General features: G+C 37.7%; 2 protein-coding genes across 4 annotated transcripts in view; both read right to left on the reverse strand.

Annotated features, from left to right (window-relative positions):
• zbtb40 (zinc finger and BTB domain containing 40) overlaps positions 1–16,150 on the reverse strand; it is a 23,562-nt gene extending 7,412 nt beyond the window's left edge. The window contains exons 1-11 of one of the 2 annotated variants that reach the window (XM_062050077.1): positions 15,958–16,150; positions 15,430–15,590; positions 11,669–12,099; positions 11,414–11,571; positions 8,364–8,577; positions 7,979–8,296; positions 5,470–5,676; positions 4,934–5,098; positions 3,616–3,830; positions 3,377–3,533; positions 2,969–3,195 (exon numbers count right to left, since the gene is read on the reverse strand). In XM_062050077.1, coding sequence (XP_061906061.1) covers positions 2,969–3,195; positions 3,377–3,533; positions 3,616–3,830; positions 4,934–5,098; positions 5,470–5,676; positions 7,979–8,296; positions 8,364–8,577; positions 11,414–11,571; positions 11,669–12,099; positions 15,430–15,581 — 2,244 coding nt within the window. In that variant the 5' untranslated portion in view covers positions 15,582–15,590; positions 15,958–16,150. Of the gene's footprint in view, positions 1–2,968; positions 3,196–3,376; positions 3,534–3,615; positions 3,831–4,933; positions 5,099–5,469; positions 5,677–7,978; positions 8,297–8,363; positions 8,578–11,413; positions 11,572–11,668; positions 12,100–15,429; positions 15,591–15,957 lie in introns of those variants that run through there. The other variant, XM_062050083.1, reaches the window with a different exon arrangement.
• Positions 16,151–17,599: 1,449 nt separating this feature from the next.
• usp48 (ubiquitin specific peptidase 48) overlaps positions 17,600–24,219 on the reverse strand; it is a 33,978-nt gene continuing 27,358 nt past the window's right edge. The window contains exons 23-28 of one of the 2 annotated variants that reach the window (XM_062050097.1): positions 23,252–23,434; positions 23,021–23,146; positions 22,869–22,917; positions 22,768–22,794; positions 22,287–22,345; positions 17,600–18,187 (exon numbers count right to left, since the gene is read on the reverse strand). In XM_062050097.1, the coding sequence (XP_061906081.1) occupies positions 22,317–22,345; positions 22,768–22,794; positions 22,869–22,917; positions 23,021–23,146; positions 23,252–23,434 (414 nt within the window). In that variant the 3' untranslated portion in view covers positions 17,600–18,187; positions 22,287–22,316. The remainder of the gene's footprint in view (positions 18,188–22,286; positions 22,346–22,767; positions 22,795–22,868; positions 22,918–23,020; positions 23,147–23,251; positions 23,435–24,219) is intronic. The other variant, XM_062050106.1, reaches the window with a different exon arrangement.

The following is a 24,219-nucleotide window of genomic DNA, read 5'->3' on the forward strand; positions in this document are numbered from 1 at the left end:
AATTGAGAGAGCGAGAGCGAGAGAGAGAGAATATTATATTTGCATGTTACTAATCTTTTATATATAAACTACGGTAGGTATTATTTTTGAATAGGACTATTATAATTAACCCTTGTGTGATGTTCAGGTCTGTGGGACCCGTTTTAATTTTTTATTAAAAGAAAAATTATACAATTAATTAATTTTTTAAACTGAGACTCACTGACTTTGGCTCATTTTCTGTGAAGAACATATATCAGAATACATATTTAATGACCACACACCATACACCCCCCCTACACATTTCTATTACATATATTAGAAGTGTGGAAATTAATGTTCTGTGTACCACACACACACACACACGCACCCAAACACACACACACAGCAGGCCTAGACAGGAGGAGGACAGAGTGTAGGTACACAGAACATTACAGGGTCAAATGTGCGAGAAAATGAGAGCAGACAGTGTTGACAAGCAATGTTGCAACCTTGTGTGGGAACCGAAGGTGCAGAAACACAAAAGAAGAATCCCGGTGGGATGCAGAAACTGGCAGAGAAATTTTCCGTGCAACGTTCATATTGTTGTTACTCAGCCAACGTTTGTGGGTCTGATGGACCCGTTGCATTTTGTGGCTTTGAATGCCTCCCAATCAAACACTTTTATGTTAAAATACTGAACAGATGTTTATTGGGATAAGGTAAACATCTGTTCGGTATTTTAACATAAAAGTGTTTGATTGTGAGGCATTCAAAGCCACGAAATGCAACGGGTCCATCAGACCCACAAACGCTGGCTGAGTAACAACAATATGAACATTACACAAGGGTTAAGGTAGCTAACCACTAGCATGCTAGCTTGCTTCTCATCGGCCAGTGACAAGCAAGTTCATGAATTTATCAAAGTGCAGTTATCAATCAGTTTTATGAACATTTTAATTTAATACGGTAAAACAGTCTGGAGTTTTACTGGGGTTTAAAATTAATATCGTTAATAGTCACATTCCTTTTATGTGCACACACAACACATACACCCACAGTATGTACAGTAGTAAGATAGTTCGTACTATGAAAAGTATGAGGCTGTAAACGCTGCCAAAGGTGCATCAAAGTATTGAGCAAAGGCTATGAATACTTATGTACATGTAGATTTTTAATGTTTTCATTTTTAATAAATTTGCTAAATATTTTTATAAAAATCTTTTCACACTGTCATTATATAGTGTTGTCGTAGATTTTTGAGGGCAAAAAAATTATCATATGATAGGACAGGTGGTATAATGTTTTTCTGTCACCTTTAGGAAATGGAATAAAGAGGAAGATGACAATACAATGTAACTTGGACAATAATGTACAGAACAGAGGAGATTTAGTTCATTTTTGTTTTTAGGCAATTCTTTTTTTTTTTTTTGACAAAACCTCTCCAATATCCAGCTATTGATTTGTAAAAGCTGGTTAAAAAGAATAAAAAAATGTTTTAATAATTTTTTTAAAAGGAACCATTTTTGACGCTTTTCAGCTGGAATGTTTCCCCATCCGTGCTTGATGTACAGCTTGGGTTATTCAACAGCTGTATTTTACGCTTCATAATGCACCACACATTTTCAATGGGAGACATGTCTGGACTACAGGCAGGCCAGTCTAGTACCCGCACTCTTTTACTACGAAGCCACGCTGTTGTTACATGTGCAGAATGTGGCTTGGCATTGTCTTGCTGAAATAATCTTTTCCTCTTTGGTCCGGAGGACACGACGTCCAGTTTCCAAAAACAATTTGAAATGTGGACTCGTCAGACCACAGAACACTTTTACACTTTGCATCAGTCTATCTTAGATGAGCTTGGGCCCAGCAAAGCCGGCGGCGTTTCTGGGTGTTGTTAATAAATGGGACAAATTTCACCACACCTAGTGTGTGTGACAATCATTGGTACTTTAACTTTAACTTTAGCTTTGCATGGTAGAGTTTTAACTCGCACTTACAGATGTAGCGACAAACTGTAGTTACTGACAGTGGTTTTCTGAAGTGTTCCTGAGCCCATGTGGTGATATCCTTTACACACTGATGTTGTTTTTGGATGCAATACCGCCTAAGGGATCGAAGGTCACGGGCCTTCAATGTTGGTTGTCGGCTCTTTGCCGCTTACATGCAGTGATTTCTCCAGATTCTCTGTTTGGTGAGCATTACTCAACTTACTCAGTCTTTTTTGCCACTTGTGCCAGTTTTTTTGGAAACAATTCCAAATGAGCTAATATTTGCAAAAATAACAAAGTTTACCAATTCGAACGTTAAGTACCCTGTCTTTGCAGTCTATTCAATTGAATATAGGTTGAAAAGGATTTGCAAATCATTGTATTCTGTTTTTATTTACGATTTACACAACGTGCCAACTTCACTGGTTTTCGGTTTTGTATAAGTGTGTATATTATATATATATATATATATATATATATATATATACAGTATATATATATTAGGGCTGCAAAACTAACAATTAATTTGATAATCGATTAATCGGTCGATTATTACTTTGATTAATCGATTAATAATCGGATAAAAGAGACAAACTACATTTCTATCCTTTCCAGTATTTTATTGAAAAAAACAGCATACTGGCACCATACTTATTTTGATTATTGTTTCTCAGCTGTTTGTACATGTTGCAGTTTATAAATAAAGGTTTAAATAAAAAAAATAATAAAAAAATTGCAACATGCGCATAGCATAGATCCAACGAATCGATGACTAAATTAATCGCCAACTATTTTTATAATCGATTTTAATCGATTTAATCGATTAGTTGTTGCAGCCCTAATATATATATATATATATATATATTTTTTTAATATAGACATAAATAATTAAAAGATGTGAATGTATAAAATTGTACAATCATATAAAATATGTTTGTATAATTGCTAATACATATTTATATTTGTGTACAGTATGTATGTCTATGTAACAGAATGGTGATATGAGTGAGTCGTATTACCTTGTGTGTTGTAGCAGTTTGCTCCTCCTTGCTTTCTTGCTGTGCGTCCATGTGAGAAGACAGGTGCTCCTGCAGCTGCAAGTGGGAGGCGCTAACAAGGTTGCACAGTGGACAGATCCATCGATTGACACCTTTGGTGTGCTGGGAGTTGATATGTTCCTGCAACTCATCATGCTCGCCAAACACAATTTGACAATGCGGGCAGTGTACGGAAGATGCTGCGAGACCTGGACAGACAGACACACACACACACACACACACACACAACGTACACACAAATGTATATGAAGGAATTAGGCCTTAGTGTATTTGAAGTGTTCTTTTTTACAGTGTGCACTGAAAGAAACTTTGCAAGTAGTACTGATGAATAAGTATATATTGTAATACTACTGTATAGAAAGAGTACACCTTCATGTTCACTTTGTGTGTGTTTGGCCAAGCTGGCGGAACTGGGGAAGAATCGGAAACAGGTCTCACACTGGACCAGAGTCTTCAGCTGTCGCGTTTGGCTGGTATATACGTCAGGGTGATTGGTTCTGTTGTGGTACCACAGCCCAGACAGTTGCTATGGCAACAAGAAGAAAGGTTGACAAACGAGTGTGCATGGGTGATAATCCAATAATACACCAGAACGCTTAAGAACATACCTGATAAGACTTGTTGCACAGGTTGCAGGTGAAGGGTTTGATTCCTGTGTGTAGAGTCTTGTGTTTTTCCAGCAGGACGGTGCTGGTGAGCACCTTGTTGCAGGTGGAACACTTGTGGAAATCCTTCACGTGGAATTCCTCTACGTGCTTCTGGTGCTCCTCTAAAGTCTGGAAGCTGAGGCAGCACTTTAGACAGTCCAGAGGATGCTGCATGTCTGACAGGGAGGGAGCAGCACAGCAAGTTATTTTATATACACGCTACTTTCTATTTTGATATATACAGTATATATATATATAGTATATATATATATATATCAAGTTTGGACACACCTCATTCACAACACAACTGATGGTCCCAACCCCATTGATAAAGCAAGAAATTCCACTAATCAATCCTGATAAGGCACACCTGTTAAGTAAAAACCATTTCAGGTGACTGCCTCTTGAAGCTCATCGAGAGAATGCCAAGAGTGCGCAAAGCAGTAATCAGAGCAAAGGGTGGCTCTTTTGAAAAAATTAGAATATAAAACATGTTTTTAAGTTATTTCACCTTTTTTTGTTAAGTACATAATTCCACATGTGTTCATTCATAGTTTTGATGCCTTCAGTGACAATATACAATGTAAATAGTCATGGAAATAAAGAAAACCCATTGAATGAGAAAGTGTGTCCAAACTTTTGGCTTGTACTGTGTGTGTGTGTGTGTGTATATATATATATATATATATATATATATATATATATATATATATATATATATATATATATATATATATATATATATATATATATATATATATATATATATATATATATACATATATATATATATATATATATATATATATATATATATATATATATATATATATATATATATATATATATATATATATATATATATATATATACATATATATATATATATATATATATACATACACATACCTTAGGTCAGGAAAAAACACAGAGGCTATATCATCCCTACAAGCCTGTTTCGCAAAAATTATAAAATCCCCTGACGAGCAGAGAAACTTGCGAAACAGGCTTGTAGAGATGATATAGCCTTTTGTGTTTTTCCTGACCCAACGTATATTCCGCTCTACCCCGGTATTGAGCACTGTATAACGGTTAAACCACAGAAACCTTGACCACACACACACACACACACACACACACACACACACACACACACACACACACACACACACACACACACACACACACACACACACACACACACACACACACACACACACACACACACACACACACACACACACACACACAGTATTGATATGAGTGAGATGGTTCTTACTATGAAAAGTCTGCAGGTGCGCAGTCAATCCACTGGCCTGAATGTAACCTTTACCGCATTCCCGACACACGTATGGGCGATCACCAGTGTGTGTTCGCACGTGTCGCGACAGCTCGATGGACTGGGCAAAGACAGCCTTGCAATACTGACACACGTACATCTTGCCTAAAACAACAATAATATTAAAATAATAATCATTATTGCAATACTGACACACGTACATCTTGCCTAAAACAACAATAATATTAATATAATAATCATTATTGCAATACTGACACACATACAACAATCATAATAATTTGTATTTAGTATTACGGAAATAATAATAATTATTGGGATTCAAAATACATTAATATCCTCATAAACCAATCAGCAATACCAGCTTAACTTGTTTTTCTTGTGACTTGACCTCTGCATTGACAGGAGTGAACAACAAATCTGGGACACCCTTAAAGTTACGCACTGCCACATTAATGTAAATACATAAATTATACATAACAATATAGATGTAAAACAGGCGTGGGACCGTGTCTCACCCTCGGAGTGTTTTTTCTTGGTGTGGTACGACAGTGCCGCCGTCACGCTGAAGCTCATGTCGCAGTGTTTACAGCGGTATGGTTTCTCTCCCGTGTGCAGCCGCATGTGATTTTTCAGTGACGAGGTGGCAGAAAACCTGGCACCGCATGTCTTGCAAGCAAACGGTTTCTCGTCAAAGTGCTCCGTCCGCCTGTGGTAAATCATACCTGAACAATATCAAAATAGGGAAGATTAAAAGTCAGATTGGGTGCTTGATGCTGCTCTTGTTTATGCTCTTGTCATGTGAGTAGATAGCTTGCTTGGTAGTCAGTACTTCCAGCATGTCACCAATTCATGCAAATGTAACCAATCCCTGCGAATTATGTGTGGCCTCGCAACTTTGTCCAATGGCTACAACTTCCCTGCACATTGTGGCCAATCAGCGTAATTTGGGCAACACAAATTTGTCAACTTTTTGTTTCTTGTGTAGACAAAGCAAGAATAACAACGTGTAACAATAAAACTACATTTATTGATCAAACAACACCATTGTCTTCCTGCGCAGCTCAGACCTAGTTCCTGTTCCTGTCTACAGTGCTTAATAAGCCTTCTGGGTAACATTTGAAATTTGGATTAAGCAAAGGTCATTACTCGCTATCATAATTAACATTTGCTTGACAAAAGACCCCAATATTTGTACACAAATGCAATTTAATTGTCAGAATGTCATCCAGGAACGTTTTTAAACGTTTTACCTGGATGCATGTGATTTATTTGCACATAACTTGAAAATAGTTTTATCTAAAGTTCTTTTAGGCTGTATTTTGGAGTGACAGTTCCAGCGAGCACACCAGTTGAAGTGCCCACACTCATTTACATAGAGATTGATCTGATTACTGACAGTATAGTGGTCAAGGTAAAAGAGCTTGTACGGTCAAAATTAATTTAATGATTATTGGTAATCTAAGTGTGTTCATAATTAATGCAATATTTTTTTGTGATTAACCACATGATTAACTCAATAATTTTGATAGCTGAAATATAAACCTTTACTTCCTAGTTTACACTAGGGATGGGCAATATGGCCTAAAATCTATAACGTGATATGTATTGCAGCCACTTGTGGTAACCGTATAAATCATAATATATTATTTGGTATATAAATGGTAATATAACCATTTCAAAACGGGTTACAAAAGCTCCTAATTTAGCTGCTGATGTATGCAATAACATATTACGCCATTTCCAGTTGTATCATTTTCTCAAAACTATCATTAATCTACTTGATAGTTTACTGTTACTTTAGTAACAGGCGCAGTATTGGTCATACCAATGTTAATACTTCAAATTTTCAAGATCATTGAATGATTACATTTTTGATCACAACATATAATCAGACAAAAACACAGGATGGCAGTGTAAAAATAATAATAATTAAACATTTGAGTTATTTCCCAATATTGGCTCCGATTTCAATACTTTTGTTTTTATCCCTTATAGTCATTCTGTGTCTAGGAACTTATTATATACACAAACGGCAATATATTTTTTTCACAATGAAAAATAGTAATTCAACCACTGTATTGTCGAACATATACCCATACTATACTTGATATTGTTACCGTCAGTTTGTACTGTGGAGAGATATTAGCAGCTTGCTAACTCGCTAACAGTGCGTTAAGGATGCGGTCGTTTGCTTGTTGCCATCACAGCTAGAATGTGTGTGGACGATATAACGATTTTAATAAAAGCTATATCGTTGCTCAACCTTATCTTACCTAAATGTGTATATTTATTTAACATTTTTAATCCACGGTAGGACAATAAAGAACATATTTTCATTTGCAATGCCGACCTTGCGAAGATGCAGCATTTATATGTTAGAGATGTTGACGTGCAACGATAATCTCTTATCGTCTCTCATTTACCACCAAAAAGTAGCGCTATAGATCGTTCTCAACAGTTCACAATCACTCTTGACTTGTGGGAGTCAATGTGTTGGAACATAAAGGAAATATTAAAACGGACGAACACTTTTAAACTGTAAAACAAACAGAGAAAGACTGCAACTTGTGGACGACTGAGCAGACAGCGGACAATAGTGTTTCTTTTTGTAATTATAATTATTTATTACTATCATTAGTTATAATGAATTAAAACAGTACAGTAATTTAACAATGAGCTTTGAGAATATGCTTTTACTGCCATCTAGGGTCTACTCTTAAATATGTAACATCGACAGTATTTATTTTACAATTTTTGTTGAATGCATGTGCATTTTGAGGTTAAAGTTATAAAGAACACTTAAAACGTTGATAAAAATTTTATAAAATCAAAGGTTCAATCAATGTTATTAAAAAAATTCTACTCAAAACAAACGTTTGCTACAACTTTCTAAAAAAGCTGCCGCAAATTCTGGCATTTTAGCCCGCAACACTCGCAAAAATGCCAGTGAAATCCTAGAGGGCCTGACTAAAAGACATAACATATTCAATATGATTATCAGCATTATTCCACATTCCCGCTCACCTGATGGATGCGCAAAGGTCCGTTCACAGAGGTTACAGCTTGTCTTCTTCTTCTTCTGGGCTCCGTCACTGTTGGGGTGAGCATCAGTTAGGTGGCGCTGTAGAGCGCGCTGGTTGGCCATCTTGTCGGGACAATGTGGACACTGCAGCTGGGCGTCCCCAGACTTGGTGCATCGCTTCTTGTGGGCCAGCAGTCGACACTTGTAGGCAAAAGTCTTCTTGCACCAGTGACAGCAGTACGGCTTGGAAGATATAGCGGACGCGTCGTCTTCTTCTTCCTCGTCAGGAGTCTTCATGTCACTTGTGCTGTTCTCCTTGGCTGTGAAGACATCATCGCTTCAATAACTGTTGCACGTCTCAATCGCACGGGACTTCTCCTGTTTTACCTTCAATCTGGTGTCCGTCTGGCCCTTGAGCGGTTTTGTCTGTGTCCTGCAGCTGAGAGAGCAGCTTTTCAGGGAAGGAGGACGGAGCTTTCTGCTGGACACAGAGCAGCAGCCTTAGGAGAGCGTGCTCGCCGATGAGTCCCTTCTCCACGTCGCTCATCAACTTCTTCACCGCTGATTTGGCATCCGAAAGGTCACATGACTCTTTCACAAGCTGACAGGAAAGCAACAGTCCAACATTTGCCTCTTTTGTGTTTGTGTATGTATGTGTACATACAGTATACACTACATACATATATGTATATATATATATATACACAGTATATATATACACACAAATGTGTATATATATTGATGGATATATATATAGACACACACACAGTATATATACTCAGCAGTAGTTAGTAGGCTACTAATCATAATACATTCAAACTTGTCTATAGTGACCACTCAAGCGAAACAAAGAAAGTGACCGCTATAGACAGGTGACCACTATTAGCATGTACGGCCACCATGTTGACCTTTAAACAATTACGGACACATGTTCATGTGTATGTATCCAGATTTGTAGTAAGCCGTTTCTAAAATACAGTTTTGCAAGCTTTCTAAGCTTGAACAGTGTGATTGAATTTGAGCCTGCTCATTGTTGCTCATGTAAATAGAATGCTGTTTTCCATTCATGCCAGACTTTTGGGAATTAGTCAACTGCGCAAAGCTTAGGGAAGCTTCGATAAGACTTGCCGAGTCCCAGCGCAGCTGCTCGCAATCCCCCGGTTGGGATCCCGTTGAGGCCACCGCAAATCCCGCTAAAAATTAAATTATACGAACCGTGGTAAGTCAAATTTTGATATCGGTGGCCGGTATACGGAGTCAAAAAACTGTTTTGGGATGCAAAATGCAAAACAAGTGGCCGCTATAGACAAGGTATATAACACTACTTTTTTTGCGGGAGACATTTTTGTGGCGGCTATTGTCAAGTGACTGCCATAGACAGGTGGGTGCTACTGTACATTTGAAGCAACATACAACGGAACCTCAATTTACCAATTTTTTTGAAACACAAAGCACACAGTAAGGCTGGGCTATGATCACGATTAATTTTCTTAAATCATCTGATCTCGATTAATATCACACATTTTTTTTTAATTAAAGGCGGATTGTCCTGTGCAGGAATTAAGCAACTACTGTTTCATCCCTACTATTTACTACCGCAGTATGTTGTGACATATATTTGCGCCATGTTTGATTGAGGTAATACATGTTAACAGCTCACAACTGTCATTTTGTTCATATCTATAATTGTGTTTACTAGAGGTGCATGCAACAGTACAGGTAACCCACACTACGATCTGTACCTGGTTTTAGGGCCAAGGTTTTGCTACTTTTTGGTACATTTTGAGGGGGTAAAGAGAACAACTTATTTTCCCCTCAAAGTTGTTATATCAAAGGAGTTGAATCTTTGCAGACACATAAATAAAAAGTCTGATTAAAAATAGTTAGATATAATTCATACATAATACAATATATTCTGACTAAATAACTGGGTGTGTTTATTCTCCCAGTCTGGACCAATACAATAGTCACAAAGACATTTTTTGACAGCCTGCAAGTTCTCAATGCCGTGTTTCAACTTCTATGCTGGTACTAGTCATATTTATTTTGTTCGTCCCGGCTGCACTTCCAGCTGTGAAAAGGGGGGAGAGGTACAACGCTGATTAGACATTAATTATGTCGTGACGAGCCTCACTTTCACAACGGTGTAATGGGAGGTCGCGCACACACAAACATTTTCACAAAAACACAAGCACACGTATAAAAACACACATTCACAGACACACACAGGATTCATGATAAATAAAGGCGGATTGTTCCGTGCAGGATAATACCAAGCGTTGTTGCTTCCCCACTGTGGTAACGTCTAACAAACATTTCCACCATGTTTGATCAAAGTAAAAATGCTAACAGCTGATCACCATGATCAAACTCATATTAATCGTGATCATCGATCACGATCATATAATCACCCAGCCCTACCACAGAGCAGCTAAAAGTCAAACATGGATAAGTGTGGAGCGAGTGTTTTGCATTTCCCCATTATGCCTTGCAATGGATTTAAATGGGTGTAATTTTGATTTTGTTATGGTGATGGGACGTTTTTTTCTATAATATCCTCAAAGTTCAGTGAGCAAGTTGTTTTATGTGTGACCATGTGTGTTGACTTTTTGTGCTGGTTGATAGTTGAATTTTTTTTCCTGCACCCTGAAGGTTGTTTGGATTGGGTCATAAAAATAATGCTGTGCTTGTGGTGTCAAGAAAGTACAGGTCATAGTCACTGACCTGACTTTCTCATATTGTCCAAAAGATGGTGACAGTTTGCCACCTGTCAGAACCCTGGATATTTTAATTTAATATGAAAACACCCCGAACGGCCAGGTTGCTTATTGAAATTGAACTCATGCTGTCGTCTCACGGGCCAAATTGAAGATGCTATAAATAGTTTGTCTGCGTTAGATGGATAGATAGAACTTTATTGATTCCTTCAGGAGAGTTCCCTCAAGAAAATTAAAAAGCACTTATAATAACAATATCACTAATACTTAGTTAATATTCCAATCATGAAAAGCAAATGGAGTATTGTTGGTGCTTTTTGGATGTTTATTTATTAGGTTTTATGGGCGGAATACAGGACCTCCCATTAGCTCCCCTGTAAGCGGACATTTATATACATATATTTACGTGTTAGAATGCATTTCAAAAAAATACATCCGTTGTCATGTCTTTCATAATGATTGTGAACGATTGGGCAAAATTTTAAAAAAGTGTAGTTCCCCTTTATGTGATTGGCGTTCGATGGAAACCAAGCTTCTGTTTTGCATAGCTTAAAAAGTTTATTTCGATGTCTCCTGTTTAGAAGAGAGAGATAAGTGGAATAGACTTTTACTTTCTTTGCATCGTAGTCCAGTTCAAGTGGAACACACATGCAAACCGCTCCACTTTCTAATCTCATCCCCCACAAGTACTGCGTGTACTGTAGTAGTACTGTGTTGTACCTGTCTCTCCCCTTCATCCAGACAGCTGTGAGCTGCTTGGCTTAGCAGCTGGACAACATCTGGCATGTTAGCGAGGAGCTCCATCAACTGCAAACAAGCAGGCGTGGACTTGGTGGACTCCTCGTTTGCACTTGCATGTGCAACACTTTCTTCAGACGCTAAGTACACAGATTTAAAAATAGATATTTTCAATTTGCTTACCATCTGACTGTTTGGCCGTTTCGCATTGCTTTGAATATTTTTTCAGAAACTCACCCGAGGGTTCTGAAAGCTCCTGGCAGACTTTTTTACATGAGGGCTCCTCTCCACTGTCATTTTTCTCCGTTGTTTTCATCGCACTTTCAACTGACGCATCTGAACACGGTGAAGCTGCAGCATCGGGATTTGGACTGTTTGAACTCTCACTTTGGAGTTTGTTGGTTGAGGGCAAGGTTGTGATGTGTGTGGAGGTCAGGGAGGTGGAGGAGGGCGACGGCTGGTGGTTGATGATGTTGGTGAGGACGTTCTTAAAGCTCACAGCCACGTCAAACATCTGCAGGCTGTCTGCGGCTGCGATGATCCGGCTCACGTTGTGCTTGCCGAGAGGCAGCTTGCCCGTGTAGACCATGTCCAGCAGGCAGTCAAACTCCTGCGAGGAGACCAACGCTGTGTCAATGGAGACTGTGTCAGAACTCTGCAGCAGTGATCTGGAGGGATTTAAGAAATTCTTTCAATTTGGATTTATGGCCACCATAAACAGCAGACTGAGAAATAAATCAAACAAAGCACCAATATGATTCACTTTAAGAGACTGTTCAAACTACAAGTGTTCACAAAGTACACAGAACAAGAATCATTATAAATATCTTGAACCATTTTTATTTTTTTTAATTGAGACAAAGATTATTTATGTATTTAATATTTGTTTACTTACTATGGTATATTATTTGTTTATTATTTATAGGCTCCAGCACCCCCCGCGACCCCGAACAGGACAAGCGGTAGAAAATGGATGGATGGATGGATGGATGTTCACTGTTATTTTACAGAAAACAAGGAAATAGGATACAATTGCTATGGTATGAAAAGGGTTAGGATTAAATAAGCTCAGCTTCTTCCTACTCCTTTTCGGACGTGCTGTAATGAAACAACTGGAAATATGTAAGGAATTTTGTATTCATGTTCGAAAGAAACTGAAACTGAACTAAACTGAATTTTGACTTTGTCTGCAATACTTAAAAAAATGAGCATATTTCAAAGTTTTTATCATAGAAAAGAATACAAGATCTTCATCCTTTACACCTACTGCATAATGTATTTCTTCCGTAAGTGAGAGTGACAAGCGGTAGACAATGGATGGATGGATGGATAGGTTGTAGAACTCCGAGGCAGCAGGTGCTAAGCATGACTTCCTGTACTCATATTTATCAGTAGAGTTGCGTCTGATAGACGATATTAACAATATAATTTGGATGGATGCTGATGACAAATTTTAGCTGTGATCCGCAAATTTGTTGGTAACAAGCTCAACACAATGTAGTGTCCTCGCTAGCTAGTGTGAAGCTGTTTCCAAGTCACTCATCCTCGCCTATATTCTGGCAAATAAAGTAATTATAATTATCACTGGGGGACTAGAGGACGGCGAACAGCTAAACATGCTACACTACACACTGTACGGAGGATAAAATAGTCGTGTTAATCGCTAATCTAGAGTATATTGTCTTGGAGTGGGCGGATCGGAAAAAAATATCGACAGTAATGATACCAAGTATGGTATCACTATATGGTTGATACTGCAGTGATGAGATCAGTGTTTTTTTTTATAATTACAAAATCGTTTTTTTTACGGTCTATGTTGTTGTTAACAAAGTCAGCAAATAAGTCCCAACCTCCGGGCTGAGATTTTAGGTTGTCCTGAAGAATTTGGAGGTAATCCTCCTTCTTCATTGTCCAATTTACTCTCTGTAAAGCACCAGTTCCATTGGCAGCAAAACAGGCCCAGAGCATAATACTACCACCACCATGCTTGACGGTTGGCATAGTGTTTTTGGGATTAAAGGCCACACCCTTTCTCCTCCAAACATATTGCTGGGTATTGTGGCCAAACAGCTCAATTTTTGTTTCATCTGACATCCCACGGACAAAGATAAGACCTTCTGGAGGAAAGTTCTGTGGTCAGATGAAACAAAAATTGAGCTGTTTGGCCACAATACCCAGCAATATGTTTGGAGGAAAAAAGGTGAGCCCTTTAATCTCAGGAACACCAGGCCTACCGTCAAACATGGTGGTGGTAGTATTTGTAGTATATTGACATCCAAATCGCTGCCGTTGTGTCCTTGGGCAGGACACTTCACCCTTGCCCCCGGTGCCGCTGACACTGGTGAATGAATGATGAATGAATGATAGGTGGTGGTCGGGGGGGCCGTAGGCGCAAACTGGCAGCCTCGCTTCCGTCAGTCTACCCCAGGGCAGCTGTGGCTACAAATGTAGTTTACCACCACCAGGTGTGAATGAATGATGGGTTCCCACTTCTCTGTTAGAGCTTTGAGTATGTATTAATAGAAAAGCGCGATATAAAATCTAATCCATTATTATTATTATGCTCTGGGCCTGTTTTGCTGCCAATGGAACTGGTGCTTAACAGAAAGTAAATGGGAAAATGGGACAACGAAAAAAGAGGATTACCTCCAAATTCATCAGGACAACCTAAAATCATCAGCCCGGAGGTTGGGTCTTGGGCGCAGTTGGGTGTTCCAACAGGACAATGACGCCAAACACACGGCAAAATTGGTAAAGGAATGGCTAAATCAGGCTAGAATTAAGGTTTTAAAATGGCCTTCCCAAAGTCCTGACTTAAACTCCAAACATCCCAGAACAAGCTAGTCAGATTACTTCTAGACCTCCACCCCAGATCACACCTCACTCCTACCCACTTCTCCAAAGTGGGCTGGCTCAGGGTGGAGGACAGAGTAAAGCAACTTGCACTGAGCCTAGTCTATAAAATCCGCTACACCTCCCTGATACCGAAGTACATGTCAAACTACTTCCTTAACATAAATGACCGCCATAACCACAACACCAGGGGGAGCTCCACTAACCACGTTAAACACAGATTCCGATCTAACAAAGGTCTTAACTCATTCTCTTTCTATGCCACATCAATGTGGAATGCGCTCCAACGGGTATAAAAGAAAGGACATCTCTATCCTCCTTCAAAACCGCAACAAAAGTACACCTCCAGGCAGCTACAACCCTAAACTAACACTGTCCCCGGATTGTTAATAATCAAATGTCAACAATCAAATGCAGATACTTTTTCTTATGCCTCCTGATATCTCTCTCTCTCTCTCTCTCGTAAATAATTCAATGTGATTATCTTGTGTGATGACTGTATTATGATGACAGTATATATCTGTATCATGAATCAATTTAAGTGGACCCCGACTTAAACAAGTTGAAAAACTTATTCGGGTGTTACCATTTAGTGGTCAATTGTACGGAATATGTACTTCACTGTGCAATCTATAAAAGTCTCAATCAATCAATCAATCAATCAAAAACAATGCTGAAGAAACAAGTCCATGTCAGAAAACCAACAAATTTAGCTGAACTGCACCAATTTTGTCAAGAGGAGTGGTCAACAATTCAACCAGAAGCTTGCCAGAAGCTTGTGGACGACTACCAAAAGCGCAATATTAACATTGCTGTATGTATACTTTTGACCCAGCAGATTTGGTCACATTTTCAGTAGACCCATAATGCATTCATAAAAGAACCAAACTTCATGAATGTTGTTCATGACCAACGAGTATGTGCTCCAATTACTCTATCACAAAAAAATAAGAGTTGTAGAAATTATTGGAAACTCAAGACAGCCATGACATTTACAAGTGTATGTCAACTTTTGATCGCAACTGCATATTGTTGTCACAGGAGACTGCAATATATATTTTAGGCCACATCGCCCATCCCTAGTGTACCATTATTATTATATAAATTACTGTGCAGTATATTTTCGGATGGAATCCACACAGTACCTGAAGAGCATACTGGAAGCAGCCAGCAGCAGTTTATGTGCACGATGAGGGTTGCCTCCTACAAGAATAGTGCAGTCACAAAAGTGGTCTTCCGTCCTCAGAGCCCACAGCTGCTGCATCAGCTGGCTGCTGTAGTTGGGAAGCTCAATCATGTTGTTTGCCTGGAAATCAAATTGCACTCTTTTTAGTTGACAGACAAGATTCGCTTGAACTAATGTATGTTTCAATCAGAGATAGGAATTACATTGGACATGCTTAGTGCTACTAAAAGTTATAAACCAGTAAACCATGTAACCGTACATTTATGTGACACATTGAGATGTGAAGTAAACTGACGTCTGGAGGACAAACAGCCAACATTTTTAATAATGTTTCCAGATGAGATACAAGCTAATCGCTAGCTTCAGTCAAGATGCTAACGTGGTAACAAATATTGGATATTCGAGAAATTCGTGGTGGTATTAGTTTGGAAGTAATAAAAAATGAAAGAAGATACCACGCAAAGCTTCATTTCAGATTATGTTTTACCTGGAATTATTCAAACAAGCCGTTTCTTTATTTAAAAAGCATTGCTGGACAAATCCTAGACGCACAATAAAGCTTCGCCGTTTTGAACATGGCGACAGTCGGTGCAGCACAAAATGGTGACAGTTCCGCTCAATAATTATTTTTTTTTGGCCCTCTCGTTAATGCTATCTTCCCTTAAACCTGTTTAAGAATTAAAGGCGTAACAAATATATTATATATCCGTTGTAAGCGATTTATTTGCAGGCGTCGTACTCTTTTCAAAAAGACGAAATGCATGTGATTTAAGTCGGATGTGTGTCAGATAAGAAGTCCGTGTGGACACATGTCCGACCCTTTATGACCCCGCGTGGGAAGTGCTACGGCAAGTCGACAAAGACAAACACAACCTACCAGAGTGACTTTGACATTTATTTTCACACTAAACAAACAATGCAAGCGGCAACTCAGTAAAATAATTAATGATCATTGTTGTGTTGCATTTATTTAACAATAAAAAGGAAACATCACCAACCAGGTAACCTCCATGAATGACCATGAATTGATTAACGTGGACCCCGATTTAAACAAGTTGAAAAATGTATTCGGGTGTTACCATTTAGTGGTCAATTGTACGGAATATGTACTGTACTGTGCAATCTACTAATAAAAGTTTCAATCAATCAAAAACTCCTATAGACTACATATACACCTGCACCTAAAAAGTAGCAACAATAAGAACATAAATGCAATGATAACATTTATAACATTTGTTCAAACATGTATATAGATAAACCACACATAAATTAAGTTCCAATGATTGTTACACACACACTGGGTGTGGTGAAATTTGTCCTCTGCATTTGACCCATCCCAATGATCACCCAATGGGAGGTGAGGGGAGCAGTGAGCAGCAGCATGCGCCGCGGTCAGGAATCATTTGGTGATTTAAGCCCCAATTCCAACCCTTGATGCTGAGTGCCAAGCAGGGAGGCAATGGGAGTTGTATTGTAATGCGTTTTTGAAATACATGACTCGTTAGAAAACACAACTGTGTTTTGTCACCGAACGTTCATCGAGAGTACCTTTCCAACATGGTGTTAAGCCAAATATTGACAGTATCAATAACAACGATGGTATCCGTATCAGAACAATACCAGTGTGATTAGATTGGCAATATTTCAGTTCTTTACATTTATTTTTCCCATAATTTTTTTATATATTGAAACTATTTGACAGAGGGGGACTTTGGTCGATTTCAATCATCACCAATGGTAGTTTTTGCTTTAGACTTTGTCAAAAGATTGTATCCAATAGGGAATATTGTTGCATTTATTTGTATTGTGTTTTATTCTGATCATTATTGACAAAAAGTAAAATCATTAAACTTGCATTGTATTTATTCTATACCAACATTTGCCGTATCCATTGTCAATTACTTGTTGGCATTTGATGGCCACAGTGACAGTGGGACAACAACTAAAACACGAAGTGCGTCTCAACTACTAAATGAAATTAATTTAATTGCTGTCAACATGTATATAATACATGTGTTACATGGTGATCGGCAGCGTATGTTTGGGGGTCACAGAGATAAATTAGATTCGATACTTTATTCATCTCAAAGACAATTTGGGATATGTATGAACATTTATCGGAGTAGACAATGATTTGAAAAATAACTTTATTGTCAATAAGAAATAACAGTGAAAAGAACAGCACACGTCACTGTTTGCATTCACTTTCAGACGTTCAAACTTTTTGATTTGCATTGCTAACATTTCTGTAGGAAACAACTTCTGTACATATTGTCCATCTTTTAAATGTCAAATGGATTATGGATATTCATTTGCTTTAAAAGGAAAACAAAACAATATCATTTTTACAAGCGCATTCACTTTAAACGCCTAAAAAATGTAGACTATACAAGATTCCACACATGTGAACAATGCCTGACCTCTTCTTCTATAATTTACATACCAAAAGCAGCCTAATTTTCAAAAGCATCCGAGTACTTAACCTGTTGTCAAACAGGTGCGACCGGAGTCCAGAAAGATTGAGAACTTGGATGCTAAAGACCAGCTAGTCTTACTTTATAGCAACAAAAAACAGCAGGTTTTCAAAAATGAACTGAAAATAATTAAAGCACTTTTTTATAGAAAGACACTTGTAAAATTCAAGCATTTCTTGTCCATCTGTCCAAGTCAAACTCTGCTGTAGCACACATCTTCTCAGTGCCCAAGAAGCCCAGTGCCTGAAAAAAAGAAAAAAACAAAACCATAAAATAATGGATGTATTATTGTAGCAAAACAATTTTTAAGGGCGTATCTCAATCTGTGTGTAATAAGATGTGTTCTAATTTGTGCATCCGTGTTTGGATTTGTGTGTGTCTGAAAGCAATCTCTGCCCTGGCTGCAATTTGTTTCACAAAACGTGTAATTTTTTTTCATCTTCAGGGTCTGAGGGATAATCCAGTTGAGATTTGAGAACTTTAAGTACAATAGTTTAAATGGTGAAAAAAGTAAATGGGACTTTATTGCTTGGTTACAATTACGTGACCTAGAGGCACTTACGGGTCTTAGGTGAAGGGCAAGAGTCCCATTAGGCTGAGGAGGAAGGTAAGGAAGACTTTTTTGTCATTGCACAAGTACAACAAAATTTCATTTTCAGCAAACTTGTTCGAACAGGAACACTAATGGGTTACTACTAGTGGCGCCCCGTTTATTTACTACTACTCTATTTACCTGCATCAGTGCAGATTTTGGCATATTTTAAAAGGTTTAGAAAGGGGTGTCAAACTCATTTTAGCTCAGGGACCGCAAGGAGGAAAATCTATTCCCACGCGGACCAGACTGATAAAATCATGGTATAATAATTTAAAAATAAAGACAATTTAGAAATTATTTTCTCTGTCCTACTTTGGTCAAAAATAGAACAAGCACATTCTAAAAAAGGACATATTAATCATCTTGGCAAAACACTTTAAGGTAGTTGAAAATTCTGAGGAAAACATTGGTGACGTTTCAAAAACTCCATGAAGAACACAATGAACATAGACTTTGTCTCAGTGTATTTACAAAGCCATTCAACTTTAAGCACCTACTGTTTAGCATTCTCATGTTGCCAGTTTATCATTAAAGACGTGTTTGGAAAAGCAACCAAGTGTTTCTTCAAACCGTCGCATTGGTGACATCCACAACTGCCACAACACATTAATGTATCATCATTCAAATATTACAATTATAATATAATCAAAACAATTGTCAAAATGACACCAGAATAGCCAAATTAAAGGTAACATAATTACAAACTTAACCAATGTGAACATTCTAGATTTAAGTCATGTTGACTTAAGTTTTTCATCTAACCGTTTTGTTATTTCCTTATCCTTTGAGTGGATAATTTACAATTAAATAAGGTATGGCATGTCGCTACAGCATTAGTATGCCACCAGCCACAACAGGAGCAGCCGATTGCTTGCACCTGCGCTGATTGGAGTAGCGGCAGCCGGTCCAGAGGGCGATTAAATTCAGCTGGCTTATCATTTTTAAACAGTGTGACGTGTTACACTTGAATTGCTATTGCGAAATCCAGTGGACACATTTAGATCAGCAGTTTCTTTCATAAAAAATTGCAGCTCATTTTTATACTTTGCAAACTCATCTTGCTGGCCGCATTAAACCTGTATGCGGGCTGTGGTTTAGAAGCAAATATACAAGCCAGATATCATGAAAAAATATTGAAATGGGATTTATACATTTAAAAAAGAATTTTTTTTCTTCGAAAGATTCAAACTAAGACTGTCAAATGATTAAAATACTTAATCGCGATGATTGCATTTTGTCCATAGTTAACACAAACTTAATCACGATATTGCAGAAAGACAATTTTTTGTCATTAATAAGTGTATAGTAGACAGATCATTTTTAAAGTTTTTAATACCATGACTGGACAATTAATTTGCTTTAATGAAATGTTTTTAAACATTATGCTTTTTGAAACAGCTCAACACGAAAAGGATATAAACACGTTTTTAAAGAGAATTTAAAAAATACTTGCAGTGCGTTGGTGTCTTGCCTGATTTTCTATTTTGTATTCCTGCTTTAGAAGCACTTGCATTTAGAGGAGAGGAGCTACACTTCCATCTTTAGATAGCAGTTTCACGCATTAACACAAAATGTGGATTGTTACGATCATGCTTTGATTGTCAAAGATGTGAGGTAATATTTTTTTTACATGATTAAATGTTTCTGATATTCTGTACTACATGTTATACAAGTTAGTAGTAGTAGTAAAAATAAATAATAATGAAATCATCTTGACAACATTAAAGTAAGGTACAGAAATAGAAACAAATATTTCACAATGAAAACACATACAAAATTAAAACAATACATAATGGCTATGTTTTTTTCATATTCAAAAAGGAGTGGGAAGAAGCGAAACTTATTTACTCCCACCCCGTGTTTTATAAATCAAATAACTAGCTTTCTTATCATCATTATTATTATATACAATGATACATTTACCGGTCTTATTACAACATATTATCAATAATCGTTTACCCACTTTAAGCTCTTTTTTGCTTTGTATGCAATTTGTACTGTTTGTAGTTCCACAAGATCTTTAAATTTCAATGGTTTTGAATGTAAGAAAAATGTATTTGTGCGATCCCTATATCCTGCCTTATGAATAACCCTTATTGCTTTCTTATGCAGTGTGATGAGTGGATATAGTGTGCTTATGGAATTATTGCCCCAAACTGCTGCACAGTAGTGCAAGTTAATGGAATTCATATCTCTGCATGACAATGTTTTAACCTTATCTACCTACTTACAAATAAAATGTAATATGTTAAACATTCTGCAATTGTGGATGATCAATCAGAACAGGTTATAAAAGAATATGCCATAGCGATGGTAATGTGTAGTCAACTGTAATTACCCAATGTGGGCGGCTGAGGGCAGTTGCAGGCATGCCAACAGTATTAAACCTAGTCTTTGTGGTAGCGAAGAAGACGAGTTGTATAAATCAGAATATTTATTATACAAATATTGTTCCTCCTTCATATTGCCGCTGCCATTAGAATACACTTACCGGTACTATAAATCTACCAGAAAACATTTATTTAGGTAGAAATATCACAGAATAACATAGAACAGCATGATTGTATTGTAAGACGATTTTTCGTTGGTTAGACCGGATGTGAAGCGTAGCACTATTATTGTGAAGCCGCCAACCGGACGTGTGTGATTGGTATGAGAAAAGAGTTGACATGTTTTGACGAAAATCTCTGATAAAAGTGACTTTAGATTTTCTCTCTTCCGTCTTTGTTTCTGCTCAGCTTGTATTCCATCCTACTAGAGTAGTTTGAGTAACAATTTACATGTTATGTTTTCAATGCACTTGACTCTAATTCAAACATGGACATGAAGCTTCTCCTCACTCCAAGCAGCAATGCGCATTCAGCGTTACCTCCAATAATGTCGTCTCACGACGATTGAAGGCAAAATGGTCTTGTCCGGAGAACGACTTGCCAGGGTTTTGGATCTGAGATTAGCAAAAGGTCCCCCTTTCTTTGTACAGTTCTGCAAGCTATTTTCGAGCCTGTGGTTCAACAGTAACTGGACGTCATTACAGTTTTCCCCAAACTATAGAAGGGGCCAAGGGTCAAAAACGTTAATCGCCCGTTAAAAATGTATCGCCGTTATAGGAACTTATAGTTAACGCGTTATCGCATTAACTTTGTCAGCCCTAATTCAACCAATTCATCATCACCGAAGTCGGCTGTTCAAGTTACTGCTCCACTGCACTTTCTTCTACACTCACAAGTATTTCAAGAAGAAAAGATTGAAGGCACACTATGTCTTTTCAGTGAAGTATTAATTCGTGACAGGCTTAATATACAGCAGCAACCTTTCACTGCTTTTTGTTTGTGTTTTTTAACAATGTTTTCATTTTATAATGGACTATTTTAGGCATGCTGAAAATATCTTAAAGCCAAAATAGTTATTGGAAGCATTGCCACAGGCGAGAACAGTGCATGTGTGGCATTCACACTCTACTTTTAATTGACTTCTAATCAGAATTACGCTGTGCTGCTTGTGCTCGTTTTCAAGGCGAAAGCAACCAAACGTGACGTCATGTGCAACCCAGCAATTGCATTTTCATAAATAAATAAGGTTTTACAAACCATAAACTTTTTTATAAAGAATCTTTACATAACATTTATATTTATTTTACAATGTTGTTTTTGTCATTTTTTTGCACTATGGTAGTGACAAAATTATTCAATGATTATGACAAATCGACTGAAAAGTATCAGTCTGGTATTGACTATCAGTATCGCCTACCATTCTAATCGGAAGCCAACTTCAGCCTCATTAACATAACTGGGTGCTGGGCGCCGACTCTGGTGAGTGTAAGCAAAGGAAAGGTGAAGTTATACACAAATCTTTTCTTATGCACAGATCTTCCACGGAAGAAGAGGAGCAAAAGTCACAAGTAAAAAAAACAAAAACCAGCCAATTAAGGATTCCTGCTTCACAGTTGAACACGGGCATACAGATTATTCTTTTTAGACAAACACAAATCTAAACAAATAAGCACAGATCACAACACGTACACATATATTTAGATTTATTTTTTTTTACACACAGAAATCTAAACACATGACACTAATTAGAACATGGATACACAAATTAGAACATGGAAACGTGGATGTGATTACACATACAGTTATTGAGATACGCACTTGCAAATTGTTTTGCTGCAATAAAACTTTTTTATGGCAATAATAATAATAATAATAAAAACAACAACAATAGCACTTACCTTTAAACCCCTCCTCAGGCATCCCCACTGTAAATTGTGCAGTAGTGTTTAATAATCCAGCATAACAAAATATTACAGGAAGTACAGGTAATAGCACTCACCTTGATAGACGTCATCCATAGCAGCAAAATCTGCCATCGGCTCGTCTGCCTGTGATAACACGGTCACATGACATGACAAAGCTTACAGTCACATGACATGTTTGTTGAAGATTGTAATAGCAAGAAAGGTGGAAGAGGTGGGTAGAATTTACCTTTAGACACACAATACTTTCAGGGATGACACCCAAACTACCCAAGGTGGCTGAGTCATCGGTCAGACATTTCCCATCGATGGAGAGGTTCTGGTCAAACGGTGCCACAGAGAAGGCGTGCATTATCTTAAGTATTAAGAAAGTTCAGATTAGTCATTACTTTAGTATCTAAAACATTCCTCGACATTGTTTTTTGCTGTGTCGGAAACCGAACAACTTGTGTATTCTCACCTGAATTTTCAGTTCCTTGAGTGTTTGATTGGCAGAAACAATGAGGGCTTTTTCACCTCGAAGTTTACGGTGCCGTGTGCTTCTCCTGATTCCACCCAGCTTAATCGGGTTACATCCTAGAGAAGCAGCTCCTACTGTCAACGTGGTTTCACTCAATTTAAGACGCTTAGCGCCATCTTGTGGCTGTGAAAATATAACATTGTTATGTTCACCATAGAAAATATGCATGTATCTAATACAGGATGTACAGTATCTGGATCAAATACAATAACATAATGTAATAGTCTCTCCAGAATTTCACGATGTCGCCAATTCACACAAATCCAAACAACTAGCAAATTATGGACGGCCTCGCAACTTTTGTCTAATGTCCACATCTTTCCCGTACATTTTGGCCAATCAGGGTAAATTTCGGCAATGGAATATGACTCTGGGTGACGCTTAACCGCGCACGTCAACCGTCTAATCAAAACGTATGTTGTTTTTTTTTATGTTGACAAAGCAAAAACAACATGTAACAGCTAGGGCTGTCAATTTTTTTTTTCAGATTAAAACAGTAAAACAGACACTAAGAATGTCTGCAACTTGTGGACGACAGAACAGACAGCAGACAATAAGGAAGGCTTTAGTGGTGTTTCTTTCTGTAATCATAACAAGTTTCAATTAATTGCAAACAAAGTAATTTGACAATGAGGTCTGAGTATGTGCTTTTCTGCCATGATGCCATCTAGTGTCTGGTTTTAAGTCTGTGTTGTATAAAACAAGTAAAACATGAAGACAGTCTGATAGTTTATATATCAATGATGAAATCTTAACATTGCAACACATGCCAATATGGCCGGGTTAACTTATAAAGTGCAATTTTAAATTTCCCGCTAAACTTCCGGTTTAAAACGTCTTTGGATGATGACGTATGCGCGTGACGTAGCCAGTGAAACAGAAGTATCGGTACCCCATTGAATCCAATA

Source organism: Entelurus aequoreus, linkage group LG01 (assembly GCF_033978785.1).
Source record: "Entelurus aequoreus isolate RoL-2023_Sb linkage group LG01, RoL_Eaeq_v1.1, whole genome shotgun sequence".
Taxonomy (NCBI): Eukaryota; Metazoa; Chordata; class Actinopteri; order Syngnathiformes; family Syngnathidae; genus Entelurus; species Entelurus aequoreus.